The 13,869-nt window shown below is 35.6% G+C and overlaps 3 protein-coding genes across 3 annotated transcripts; 2 read left to right on the top strand and 1 right to left on the bottom strand.

The window, feature by feature from the left end:
• Nucleotides 1-4: 4 nt before the first annotated feature.
• LOC114761285 (flap endonuclease GEN-like 2) lies at nt 5-5,006 on the bottom strand (the record flags this gene model as incomplete). Its single annotated transcript, XM_028950623.1, has 15 exons — nt 4,906-5,006; nt 4,760-4,815; nt 4,506-4,663; nt 3,785-3,846; nt 3,558-3,685; nt 3,068-3,119; nt 2,855-2,927; nt 2,688-2,761; nt 2,046-2,105; nt 1,766-1,937; nt 1,257-1,356; nt 996-1,078; nt 675-775; nt 404-534; nt 5-299 (listed from the first exon to the last, which is right to left on the bottom strand). Coding segments are annotated over exons 5-15 (1,239 nt in total), but the record flags the coding sequence as incomplete, so codon positions are not given.
• Nucleotides 5,007-7,182: 2,176 nt separating this feature from the next.
• On the top strand, nt 7,183-9,807 carry LOC114761220 (F-box/LRR-repeat protein At3g48880-like). Its single transcript, XM_028950551.1, has 3 exons — nt 7,183-7,314; nt 8,254-8,669; nt 8,949-9,807. The coding sequence occupies exons 2-3, from the start codon at nt 8,311-8,313 to the stop codon at nt 9,505-9,507; spliced, it is 918 nt and encodes a 305-aa protein (XP_028806384.1). The 5' UTR covers nt 7,183-7,314; nt 8,254-8,310; the 3' UTR covers nt 9,508-9,807.
• A 1,519-nt stretch (nt 9,808-11,326) lies between these two features.
• On the top strand, nt 11,327-13,573 carry LOC114761296 (membrane steroid-binding protein 1-like). Its single transcript, XM_028950634.1, has 2 exons — nt 11,327-11,778; nt 12,991-13,573. Exons 1-2 carry the CDS (start codon nt 11,474-11,476, stop codon nt 13,334-13,336), a joined length of 651 nt encoding a protein of 216 aa, XP_028806467.1. The 5' UTR covers nt 11,327-11,473; the 3' UTR covers nt 13,337-13,573.
• The last annotated feature ends 296 nt before the right edge of the window (nt 13,574-13,869 follow it).

Raw genomic sequence — 13,869 nt, 5'->3', positions numbered from 1 at the left:
TGCTCACATTTTGATTCCATTCGATCTGTTCATCAAGTAATGAACTTGACAAGTCTCTGTTATTCAGATAAGCTTCATCCACGGCAGATGCATCTTGAAAGACCTGTTCTGATGAATCGGAGGCATTGTGATTGGCGTGGTCTCCCAGCTCGATATTCAGTGATAGATTCGTAAGTTGCAGGTCAAGTTCAGCCATAGAAGATGCAGTTTCAGTTTTCTTTGGTCTTCTTTTTTGAGCATTTTGTTTCTTGAGCAGACCTTTTTTCTCGTCAAACTCCAAAATCTTCTCAGGACAAGCACTGGAGATGAGTCATGATAGAAAGTTATTAACACAATAAGCAATACACTTTCCATGTAATTACTGGAAATTCATACAGTTTTATATTTCAGTTAGAAAACTAACCTTTTTAAAAGATCTGCCGGTATTATTGAAGTTCCAAGTCCATCCATTTCATTCCATGACACCTCGTAGCATTCTCTTCCTTGAACTTTTCGGCACTTAATGATTTCCGAGACCGGACACTTTACAGGGATCTGTGATAGGGCATATTGCAGGTAGTGTAAACAGAGAAGGCAGTAATCAAAGAGTCATTGTTGCATATAATGAAAAAGTTAAAAGGCAGTTATATTGCCAGCCGAAGTAGATGATGATTAGTGGCAAGGGCTAGCAGTACCTCATTCAAAGGAAGATTCAGTCCTACTTCTGATGACGTTAAGCGCATATTGGCAAATCGCCGTAAATCCCTTTCAGCTATCTTTGGAAGGACATACTCATCTATAACAATAACCATCAATAAAATCACAAGTTGAAATTACTTCCAAAAATTACTGAGCTGGTATTGCCATTGTTGATATTTAAGTTACCAAGAATTTTGATCGAAAGAGGGATTTAATATAATTCTAAAACTCTAAACAACAATATGAGAGTCAGCCGTTCAGAGGTACTATCTAAATAAAAAATGACAGGATGAAGCATGCAAGAGCAGTTGAAGAACCTGTTTTCTCCGGAGGCCACTGAAAGAATTCAGCACATATCTGCTGGAGTTTACTACGTTGAAATGGATACTGAGCAAGAACCCTACAGAGAGAGTCATTCATCCGCTAAATATATAATTTTATTGATAGATTCCACATTCAATTGATACACGTCACTATATAGCCACTTTTGATGAAGTTCATTTAGGACCGGAGGTCATGTTATATTATAATGAACCAGGCAACATAAGTCTCAGTACACTAAACTAATGTAAAATTACCTCATCACAATATCAGAATCCACAGGGTGGCATTTCGGCTTTACATAAGCATTGATAACTTGCAAGAAGTTATAATCTCTCTGCGAATTGTTCCCGCCTCCTGCATGTACAAAAAAGATAGAAACAGAGATTTGAACCTGACAAGCTTCCACACGATTAAAGAAAATTTCATTAACGGCAAATCAATATATAAAACATGTTCATTCTAATAATGCTTAAGAAAAAAGTGTGTCAATGAATGGGACAAACTATTAATATGTTTGTAAGCTCTGACCAGCTACGACATAAATTTTTGGAGAAAAAGAGACCTTTACCAAAAAGTATATGCGGAAGATATACTTTCGACACTTTGTTTTGTTACAAACTATCCAAAATTAGAGGTTTACCTCTAATTCAAGTATTTGTTGACATGAAACTGAATATGGATAAATCTGTTGGCAGAAATCTTGAAGAAAATTACATTTGTGCAAATTGCAGGCCATGGATTAGTAGCAATATAAATGCTTTACCATGACTCAATGCCATATCATGGTCCAACATATTTTCTTTGTTGTTGTCCTTCAAGACTTGTCCCTGCTTCTTTGCACCTTTCAGTCTTTTCAGACATTCAATTCCTTCAGAAGCAAATTTTTGGAGCACATGTTTGTCACCAATAGATCTAACTATCTGACAAGCTGACTCCTACAATCCGTAATCAAATTATCGCAAGGTCATAAGCAACAAACGGAACAGAGGGAATAGACAGAAAGGTACTGTGTGACCATGAACAATGGTAGGATTCATGCTTACCGGACCTAGACCATAGACTCCTTGATTATAATCACTCCCAAGAAGTAAGGCAAGAGCAATCTGAAGATTCAAGGTCACATTACCAATGGTTATTTTGCCCAAAAGTAAACCCAATCCCCTAAAATTGAATTATTTACAGAATGGGAACATGGACTGATTGTACAATTCAAGATAGTACGACTCTTCATAAGATGGAAACACTACTGATTTTAGTAAAAGAAGATACAAAAGATATAAAATACTTTAAGAATTTAGGACTACAAATTTACTAAAAGAAGAACAATCATATGCATACATGGATACATGCATGATACTGGATTCAGCTTAAGTTTCTACAAGGAAAATCAATTCAAACAATAGAGGAAACCATTGAAAATAAGTTCCTTGGTATAACTAAACTACACAAAATGGTTGCACAATAGGGTAACTTCTGTTTTAACTGATTTCTTTCCAGTGCCAGGATATTATGAACCGAGAAGCTAACATTGGCAGACCTTCGTAGACCTAACTACTCCACAACCTTGACACGCACAAACCTAACTGAATATAAGATTAGATAACATACTGACTGAACAATGAAAGATCATCTATATATGCCTAAAAAGAAAATGCCATGTATTTAAAAAGACAACAGAAAGTTACCAATGAATCCCTTCCAAATCCAAGTTTTCTTTCAATGTCTTCCATCTCATAGCAAACAACATACCCCCCATCTCCTAATTCATCAGTAAATGGTTCCTTGCATTAGTTAGTGTTAATAAAATCAAAACAAAACAAACGTAGACATGATTCAAAACAGATCTACTCACCAAGGCAGATATCCCTATACACTGTCCTTGCACCAAAAAGAAATATATCTGAATCTGAACTGAAACATCCATCCTAAAAGTAACCACAATTCTTAATGAATGAACCAACATTGATAATGGGTTAGCCTAGCCATTAGTATAAACACTCCACAAATAACAATAATTTCCAAATTGAGAGCAAAGAATAATTTGCAGGCAATTGATTCTTCTTACACACAATAATTCGGAGTTCAACAAAGCACATTGAGCTTCACCTTCTTCAATCCTGGATTAGCAAAAGACTAATAATGTTAGTAGTTTGCATTAGTGCAGTAACACTTTTATGTTCACTGTCTGACAAGAAGTAGCTACTCCTTAGTCCTAAGAGTTGGTGGTGCTTTCATAAGCAATATATTGATCATTGATAAACTCTGATTCCTCCAATATATTGCTACGACTTAGAATAATTTAATTTTTATTTTTTATTAGTAGCATGCAGTCCAACTATTGGACCATGTCATTAAACAAGGATATCATACTCAATAGGTTTGCTCCTTTCGTCTCTTACAATATAACAAATCAGTGCACTCCCGCGCACAACAATATACAAATGAAAACTAATCCAACCTGGATACTTAAGCAATTTTGGAGTCATCAATATCAAGCTATTATATTTATCATCATTAAAAACAAGATATTGAACCTAACTTTAAATGGTAATTACCCATTCAAACAAGGAATGCCGAGGGCCATTCCCAAGATGCGAGCCTCTTTTATCATGCATGAAAACTCAGATCCCCTGTTCCTCGGTAAAGAAGACATTTTCTGTAAGTTGCTTCCATTTTGTGTTACCTACATCATTATTGACTAAAGTTCGTAAAATTGGAAAGTGAGAAAACAAAAAGGCAACATATAAGAAAAATGAACATATAGGAAGTAAATGCTACTTACATCTTTTCCAGAGTTTAATCGTTGCCTATAAGTTGATAATTTAATAGCAGGAATTGATCCATCTGAGAAATAGCAAAGATCAGAATATGTGAACGGATATGGCTGGATACTGTCAAGACAACAAGATTTAAAAAGCGCAGAATGACCAGTAAAAGAGACGTTGTAATTAAGTAAAGAAAAGGAACATGTACATGGACGATAAATCTGAAGTCCAAAGCCTCATAACAGGTGTGCATGAAACTGATTCATATACTGGAATTTTCCAATACTAAGATAAGTCGGATCAGCAACAGGACGTGGGCCTTAGATGCGACCAAAGAAGTTCATGATTCTAAGTGTCAGTGGAATTTTCAGAATAAGTCCTTCATTTAAAGAGCCGCAGTGAGTTTTGTTACGGGACGGCCCTTGGGTTAGATAAGGATATTATGCGTACCACCCCACATTCGAGTGTGCAAATGCTAAGGCCTGCTTTCGTGAAAATCCCACATGGACGCAAAATTTAAGGTTGCACAAATACGTTCTAGTTCTACCAGCAGAGATTTTCTGGTTTCAGTTTTCTTGGCTACTATGATGAACGTTTAGACTTTAGAACGTCACTCTTATGCACTAAAATTGAAAACTTTTTTAACATATTTTTCAAACCTACTATAACACAACTGTAATAGGTGATAACTGGAAGAGTAAAGCAACAAAGAAAACAACAAAATACGTAGGAACACACCTGTAACAAAAATTAGGCTACAATTCAAAGCAATGAGCGCTCTAATGCGGTGGAAGAGACCCCTGAGGTGGACTTTCTCCTTCACACATGAGATTGATTTGCCCACATTCTGAAGTTGAACTATCCAACATGAGAGATCAATGCATATCCTCTTGTTCCTAGAATCCAATTCCAGCACAAGCACATGAAGTCATATAGAATTTAAAAAAAAGAACATGAGAGAGAAAGTAAAGGAAAGTAAGGGAATTGATTACTGGAGATGGTGAAGTGGAACTGTTTTCTTGCAGGATTCGAGTATATCCCACAAATGCTTCACACCCATGAGGAAAAGCGAGTGAGAGAGAGAGCCAGACGATGTAAGACTATCTATGAGAGGATGGACCGATAGAGATGAAAGAACCTGGAGTTTGAAGTTGCAGGGGCAGGCTTCGAATTCGAAAGTCGGAACCAGGCTCCCCCTCGCGAGTCGAGGACGACCAGCTGCAAGCGACGTCGTTTTCTTGTCAAATCACAGATATGCTGAAATGAGCAGATTTTTCCTTTTATAGTATGCATATATTATAAATATTACTCCTCCGATCACATTAAGACCTAATTATTGAATTAGTTTTGGTCTTAAATATAAGACCCATTTGTCATATTTATCAATTTTTTCTAAATTACTCATATGAATACTCTCTTAACCATAATCAAGTGCAAGAAGAAATCAGGTATTTAGAAAGATGATTACGGTATTTTAGAAAAAAAAAAGTATCACGTTTCTTATAATTAAATAAATTACCTAACTTCCTTAATATAATCAAATTAGTTAAATATGTCTTATATTAAGGACCGGAGAGGTAATTTGTAAGGTCCCCTCCTAAAAGCTTATTTAACTTTTAATTTGATTCTAAATATAAGATCTTAATCTATTTTTATCTTTTATATTTATCCATTTGTTTCAAAGTAGTCCTTATATTAATTATACATGTTAAAAGTTTCATTAAATAATAGTTTTAGTTAATATACTTAATTAGTAAGGGCATTTTGAGAAAGATAACATTTATTTGTTACTTTTCCGGTTCTTATTATATGACTTAATTGTTAAGTTAATTTTGCTCCTAAATATAAGACCTATTTATCATATTTATTAATTTTTTCTAAATTACTTATATGGATACTTCTTCAACCATAAGTGAATAAGTGAGGAAGAAAAGATATTAAGAAAGATGATTATAACGTTTTAGGAAAATCATATCATATTTCTTATAATTAACTAATTTATCTAACTTTCTTAATCTAATCAAATTAATTAAAAAGGTTTTATATTAAGAACCGGAGGAGTATAAATAACTAACTTAACTAATTTTTTTAATCTCTTCAAATTAGCCAGTTAGGTTTTATATTAAGTGTCAGAGGTAGTATTAATAATTAATGATGACGTGGCTCTTATTTAACACACTTAAACTAATTTTGTTGCATCACTCTAAATAAAATAAAAAATAATTAAATTACATTTTATTTTTAAAAATGGTTAATATAATTTTTTGTCTTTCAAGTTTGTTCTTATTTTGATTTTAATCCTTTAAGTTTCAAACTAGAGGTTCTGATTCCTCGAATGGCAAAATGTTTTAGATTTTTATTGAAGTACAGGACCGATGTTTTAAATTTAAAAAAAAACTTGAAGTGTCAAAACCTGTAATTTAAAATTTGAAGGATTAAAACCAAAATGAATAAAAATTTAAGGGACCACAAATTATATTACCTCTAATCCTTAATATAAGAGTTAGTTAACTAATTTGAATAAATTAAGAAAGTGTGTTAAATTAGTTATTTATAGTAAAAATGTGTTATATTTCCTATAATACTCTTATTAGTCATGTGTATTTGTTATAACTACAATTGAATAACAGAATTTTTAATATGTGCAACTATTATAAGGATTATTTTGAAAAGAAAAAAAAGATAAACATAAGAGATAAAATGGATTGGGATGTTATACTTATGATCAAATTAAAAGTCAAACTAGCTTTTCTAATAAAAAGGGAAAATAATATTAAATATGCTTGAAAATATCTTAATTCTCTTGTGGGAATTGTTCGCCAAGGTGTCAAATGATCTCCAAAGCAAATCATTGAGGAATTTAGAGGACAAGTCTCTAAATTCTTGCTCATCCGCAAAGCGCACACACGCAGATCAGATTAACCATATTACGACTTGGACAATAAGGATGAAGAGGATTATTATTAAAAAAAAAAAAAAAGAGGCTCTGTTCTTGTACCACATGAATCTGAAACCGCTACACAGATTCCTTTGCAAGCAAAGATCCCTGGAATCTTCACTTTTTTACCTCGATAGTTTCAGACGTGCCCTTCTCTGGATTTCAAGCTATGCTAGATCACATTCAAAGGAACTTGGGTTGTCGTCCACGTCAGCTCATATCCATGTCCACCCTGTCGAATTTGGGGTCCAATGGCGGTTGTACTTTTGTCCAAGGTTAGTAACCTGAGTTGCATCCGTGTCCCTTGTGACCTTTAACTGGGTAATCCTTCTAGGGTTGAAAAAATATAACTGAGCGAGGCGTTTCGACCTTCGAGTCACATGTCCGGGAGCTCTGTGGATTGGGGCGAGTTCGTTTCAAATTGGGAAGAAAAGGCTGTTTCGGTAAATTCCTCAATCCCCTAGGACTCCGCGTCCTCTGTTCCGCGTTTTGGGAAAAACCATCGACAAATCATAAACCTTTCGCTCTTTTCTCCTTCTTCATAAACTGCTTCACTCAACTCTCACGCCCTTCCCGACCACAAAAATGCTGACATCTTCTGTCTTTAAGGTTAATCCCTCTTTTCTCTTACCAGTACTGTTACACCTTTTTTCTCCTCGTTTTTTCTTGCATCTTTATTTTTTATGTGTAAATTGGATCCTGGTTGATAGATCTTTGTCCGAAATGACGAACTCTTTATTGCTTCGGCTCGAATTTTTCTCTCTTTTTTCTTTGCCTCTCTTTTTTTTCCCCCTCATTTCTTGGGTTGAAAGAATTTGGTTGATCGGGATGCTTGTTTCTTTTTGATCGGGCATTTCTAAGATCTTGTGATGTAGAATCACAATTTTGTTTGAGAGGCTTCGGGTGTTAGCGGGTGGGGTTATACAAAGGGGTTCTCTGTTTTTTGTTAATCTGGTTGATTCTCCTTCCTTCCTTACTCGCTTGAGATTTCAATTTTCAATTGTAATGATCAAGTTCTGATGTTTTTTTGAAACCCCCGAGCCTTAACCAAAGTGCTCTGTGTCTTTGCTATCTTTCATTTGTTAAGGCTAATTGTTTCTGTTAAATTTTGAATTTTCGATAAGTACTGATACAATCGTTCCGTCTTAATAATTCGGAGTTAACAATAGAGATTCCACGAGACATAATTTACTTAAAGTCTCATTCTTGTTGGGTCTAGTGGTGCGAAAAGCCTGGTAGTGATATGGATTGTATTGTTTTCCCTTGTTTATGAGTTCTTGCCACTCAAAATTCTTGCTTTTAGGATTCAAGAAATGTTGGAAGATAAGTTGTGCACCCATTGTCACTTTAGAATTTGTTATTGCAGGCAATAGGAACAGTTCTTACTTGTTAGCATGTCGGGTGTCAGCGCACTTTGATGATTGAAACTCTTCCCATGTCCAGATCCTCCATAGTCGCATAAAACATTTAAGGAAAAAGGTTCTGCTATCATAGTTTTCATTTTGATGGTTGAAACTCATTACTGGTTTTCAATTTTTTTTTCTGCAGGAGTTTTGAATCTACTGATTCACTGTAGTTCACTCAGAATTTTGGAAAACTGGTAAAATGGAAGACAGCTACTCTACTGTAAGGAGATGGGAGGATCTGGACATAGACATTTTGGTGAAGATTTTCGAGTTGCTTGACATCTTCCAGTTAACTTCTGGCATTGCTCATGTTTGTAGCACATGGCGTATGGCTTGCTGTGATCCGCTTCTTTGGAAAACACTTGATTTGTCAATGCTAAAATCCAATTTCATCAAGATTCCATTAGAGCCATTTGTCTACGTTGATGGGCGATCGGATACCACTTTGACCCGTTTGCTGAAGATTTCTTTGAGTCTAAGCAGGGGGAACATAATGACATTGATCTTTCATTTCAACCTATACATAAGCGATGATCAATTGACATACACTGCTGAAAGGTAATTTCAGGTTTCACATTGAATGCCATAAGGAACAGATAATATTCTCTTGATTGCTGATTTGTTGACAAACTTTCTTGTCTGGTGCTAACATTGCTTGATTACTTAGAGGGATTAACTTGAACTTTTGCATTGTATGTATGATTGAGGTTCTGCTTGGTATTCTCTTAATTCTGTCATCTTTACATAGAGTTGCTGGAGAATATCTGAAAGCAGTTGAGCTATAAGTGGCTGTGGTTACTTTGTTCAATAACTGTCTTCTGTCATTCCTTGTTGCAGGTGCCCTGAACTCAGACGACTCGTTCTGCCAGCATGGAACAGAATCAAGAAAACAGGAATGATCAAGGCCATCCGTGGCTGGAAACATCTGGAGTCCTTGACAATGCCTACCATAGCAAATCCGCCGTATCTTCTGGAGGAAATCGCAGCGAATTGTGAGAACTTCAGTGAACTCAAGATTATGGGTCCCTGTGATATGTTCTTCGCTTCGTCCATTGCTACCTATCTTCCAAAGTTAAGAGTGTTGAGTCTTCGATGTTCAACGCTATTCAAGGATGTTCTCATTCTGATCTTAGATAACTTACAGCACCTTGAGGTGCTCAATATATCACATTGCATTCTGATGGAAACCGCTCCGCCTCCTCAGCATAAAAGAATCATTAGAGAGATCGATCCGGCTATCCATGAGAAAGCTTCTCGGTTACGCGAATTTCTCACATGCATGCAAGACTCATGCATCATGTGCCAGCGGACAAGAACCGATGAAGGGCTTGTGAGGTGGTACAAGTATGAGGAAGGCCTGTGGAAAACAGATGAGGTTAGGTCACTCTCACTCTGATGAAGTCTGAGGAAACAGGAAGTGGTATAGTAGTGAATTTTAGGTATTGCTGCTTATGTTACCTTTTCTCCTGTTCTTTGACTTGTTCTTCTACCTTCAAATAGTTCATCCAAATAAAGATTGTTGGATTATAACAATTGAAATGTGTTGTTACTTGTGCCCCTGAGAAGATGGGATGTTAAATTTTGTAAGTGTACATAGAAGTTAGCCATGTTCTCTGCTTTGAATGTAGTTCATACTTCATATGTTGACTCTCCTTTACAAAATTTTCAAGTTCCTGAGATCGGCTTTTATGGCTAATTGGGTTGAGATTTCTCCTGAACCAGGAAAGAATGTATTGAAGTAACCTTGCCTGGATCTATTCATTTAAAAGATGTCCATAGTGCAGTGCAAAACATGAGGAAAAAATTGCTTTTATATTTCTTATTTGAATAATATATTTGGTGTTAAATGCTTAAATGTGTATTTATTCATATTGCCTTTCTTTTTTCCAACCAAAAAAAAAAAGGTAGTTCGTGTATGTTTTTTCCCGTATCAAAGCCCTATTTTTATCCCTCATGAAGGGATTGGGTTCCGTGCACTGTGCCTTCTTTTTTTTTTTTTTTGGTTTTTCAATTCAATCTCTCATTAACAAGACATGTTCAATGCGATCCAATAAGCTAACAAAAAATATGGTTGCTTAATGTTTTTATGTGAACCTAAATTGAAAAAAAAAAATATGTGCACGAAGACCGAAATAAATATATAATCCCATGAAAGACTTAAAAAGTGTTTAGACAAAACTAAACCATGGTTTGGAAAACAGTTTCTGGAAAATAAATTTTTAGGAGGATAGATTTTGTGAAGAATTGATTTTATAAAAAAGTGATTCTGATAAAATGAAAGTGTTTGGATAATTGTTATTAGAAGTATTTTTTATATGTACAAATTACTAAAAAAGCATAAATTAATATGATAATTATATAAAAAATAGATTTTATAATATATTTTAATTTGAATGAATAAAATTGTTAATAATGTATTTTTTACCAACATAATTAATAATACATAAGATAATGTAATTAATAAATAATTGATATGTGTATATATATTTATAAAATATAAGATTAAATATACTTATAAAAAAATAATTGAGGGGTGTTAAAGTCATATTATTGTTAAGATCTACTATAACAGGTATAATCATACTCTCCAATTTGAGCCAAAAGCAGAATAGATTCATTTCTTCTGAAACCATAATTTTGAACCCAAAACCATGGTTTTGGTCTTAAATTGTAGTTTGTTAATTTCTCCCCCAATTTGGCAAATCTGGGTCCCAAAACTTTGGTTTCCCATATTACCCAAACAGGTCCTAAATTAACAAGATAATTTTATGAGAGCATAAATCGAAAAAAATTCTCTGCCGTAACATTATGAGAGGGAAATCAATGGACTAATAATATTTTAAAATAGCTGCTTAAGTTGACTGTAATGGGAAGTATGCTCGAGGCGATTTGAATATCTCATTTGTCTAGATTGGAATAAATACCAGAAGTATGCTGCAGGCGATTTGAATATCTCATTTGTCTAGCTTGGAATAAATACCAGAAGTGATTACACTCACAAAAATAATTTATTTAATAATATTGAGTATTGAATCTTTAAGCAATTTCATATTTAATTACTTTAATATATCCAATTTAATTGCCGATATGTTGGGTTAAAATTAAATACTCAAACGTACGTATCAAGAGTCAAAACCACGACCAAACCCTGAAGTCTCAGCAAGCTGAGCTGATACCATATAAGACGATCAACTACCGGAAAAGGATCCTCTTCTCTACCCTTCTCATCCTCTACCCCTGCTCTACCCTCCCTTTCCTTCCTCGTTGGGCTGATATTATATAAAGACATTCAACTATTCCTATCTCCTTGGGCCGTGCCTTTGTTCATCTTCTCTCTCTACCTGCCAACTAGCTGTGAAGCCATGGCTCTGCAACTATGGGAGACTCTGAAGGAAGCCATCGTGGCTTACACTGGCTTCTCTCCGGCCACCTTCTTCACCATCCTCGCCTTGTTCTTCGCCGCTTACTATGCCGTTTCGGGTCTTTTTGGGCCGACTGACCCTCCCCCTAGGCCGAGGAATTTGGAGGAGATGGTGCAGCCTCTGCCTCCGCCGGTTCAGGTTGGTGAGATTTCCGAGGAGGAGCTCAAAGTCTATGATGGCTCCGATCCCAAGAAGCCTTTGCTTATGGCTATCAAGGGTCAGATCTATGACGTGTCTCAGAGCAGGTATAATCGGTCTTTTACTTCTGAGTTTTTACCTTTCTATCGAATTTTTTTGGTTGATTTTGAGTTTTCTGAACTTATTTTGATGGTCAACTGTTGTTGTCGATTCTGTTTGCTGGCAATTCCTGGCGGTAGTTAAGCATTTCGGCTTATAAAAAAGCGTTATACTTCATTGCTTTTCCTTTTTATGTTGTAAATGATATTATACTTCATCTGGGCTTTTCCAGAGCTTTTGGTTCTCTCTTTTTATGCGGGGAATCGTCTCCAAAGCTTCGTCTGATTTTGAATGTTTTCCTAGCATATATTACAAGTTCTTATGATTCTTCTCGGTATCCTTATGTCTATATTGTTGCTCTGTTACTGGTGCTTTGTTCTTTTGCTATCACAGATAAGAAATTAGGTAACTTTCTTTTGCTTCTTTTGCCCCAGATGATTTTGTCCGTTTTCATTTGATGCATGTGAAAGACGGTTTCAACCAAATACTAGTACCGGGTTCTTGTTATCGAATAGGGCTAAATTTGATTGAAATAGGTCCCATTCGGTCGTTTTTATCTCAAATGGCATCTTTCTTTCTAAATGTAGTAGTTCTTCCAAAGCCTGAATAAACGTATTTCGGTGTAGTACTAGCTGGGAATTATTTCTTCATGTCATTTTCCTGCCTATTGGAGAAGTCGATCTGTCAAGTTGTAAACTTTGGGAGTATGCGGCACTTCATTGAACAAAAAGTTTTGTGCATCGTGTGAGATAGGTGTTCTTAATTAAAGAGGAGAAAGCGTCTGATGATAGATATAGCAAAATTTTGAGCAGAAGCTTCCATTTCTAGTTTACAGACAAACTCCTCACTGTTTGCAGCTTGTAGAAACAATTCTTTTCTTTAGGAACCTTCATTGCGACCTGACTGCCTCAAAACTAAAAAAACTAATCTTTTTTCTTTTTCCTTTCTTTACTCCACAAACCAACCATCAAAAAAGTCAGTAACTTGTTGTCATTGCCATGGTGACTGGATGGTCGGCCGTGGCTGACCATGATCATACATATTTCAAGTCTTTGGTGAAACTTGAGGATAAACTTCCTTAACCTCAACGAAAGGACCACCCCACGTCATCCCCAAGTATTGTTTTGACCCTTCATGTTGCATGGAAGATGTTTCTTATTGGTAATGAGTTAAACTTCAGTACCACTTCTTATCTGAACAAGTGTAAATTTGTTTTCCAGGATGTTTTATGGACCTGGGGGACCATACGCTCTATTTGCTGGCAAAGATGCTAGCAGAGCTTTAGCAAAAATGTCCTTTGACGAGAAAGATCTCACTGGGGATATCTCTGGTCTCGGCTCATATGAGCTTGGAGCCTTGCAGGATTGGGAATACAAGTTTATGAGCAAGTACGTCAAGGTTGGAACTGTCAAAAGGCCTGTTCCAGTAACTGAAGCTGAAACAAATGGCGAACCGTCGGGATCCACTACCGGTGATGGTGCCGAGGTGGCTGCTAAGCCTATCGGAGATGGCCCTTCAGAAATTTCGACCGTTAAAAGCGATGAAGCCCCATCAAAAGTCGAATAAAACGGTCGGGTTAAGTTGAATTGTCATTGCTGCAACCATCTTTGCTTGTCAGGTAATCAAACTCTGTAGGAGCTGCTGAGAAGAAGACTCGAGATTGGCCCTCTCCGCGAATGTGTATTAGAACCCTCCATACAGATTTTCATTTAGCATAGGCAACTTATTGTAATGGGACGAACGTTTGTTGAATAAATTAAATAATGAGTCTTGAGTGGTAAACCTCAGTTTTACGAGTTTCAATCTGCTGCTATTTTTTTGGTTTTTTGGGTGGTTGTGTTCCATAGGCATCCGAATGCTCTTTTGTATGAATAGAATGGAAAAGAAAGAACACACCTTTTGCTTTTAGGAAAAAGTCATATAAATTATACTTAGAAAGTTGTTTGGATCATTTTTTTAAAAAAAGCATTTTTATGCTGTACAAAATAAAACTTCTGTCATATAGTTATATATGAACTATGGTGCAAAATTATCTTAAAAGTTTTTACTCATGAACATTAGCATTAGGTAACTAAAATAAAATTTTTTTTCTTGTGTAA

Source organism: Neltuma alba, unplaced genomic scaffold (assembly GCF_004799145.2).
Source record: "Neltuma alba isolate B1F8T4 unplaced genomic scaffold, ASM479914v2 tig00001670_pilon, whole genome shotgun sequence".
In the NCBI taxonomy this organism is placed as follows: domain Eukaryota; kingdom Viridiplantae; phylum Streptophyta; class Magnoliopsida; order Fabales; family Fabaceae; genus Neltuma; species Neltuma alba.
Note: the sequence above shows the minus strand (reverse complement) of the source record. Positions and strands in the feature narration are given on the sequence as shown.

Excerpts from the sequence above, each read along its gene's own strand:
- LOC114761296 (XM_028950634.1), top strand. The coding sequence starts at position 11,474 with ATGGCTCTGCAACTATGGGAGACTCTGAAGGAAGCCATCGTGGCTTAC. Across the intron at positions 11,779-12,990 it reads TATGACGTGTCTCAGAGCAG|GATGTTTTATGGACCTGGGG; the intron begins GTATAATCGGTC and ends TTTGTTTTCCAG.
- LOC114761220 (XM_028950551.1), top strand. The coding sequence starts at position 8,311 with ATGGAAGACAGCTACTCTACTGTAAGGAGATGGGAGGATCTGGACATA. Across the intron at positions 8,670-8,948 it reads TTGACATACACTGCTGAAAG|GTGCCCTGAACTCAGACGAC; the intron begins GTAATTTCAGGT and ends TCCTTGTTGCAG.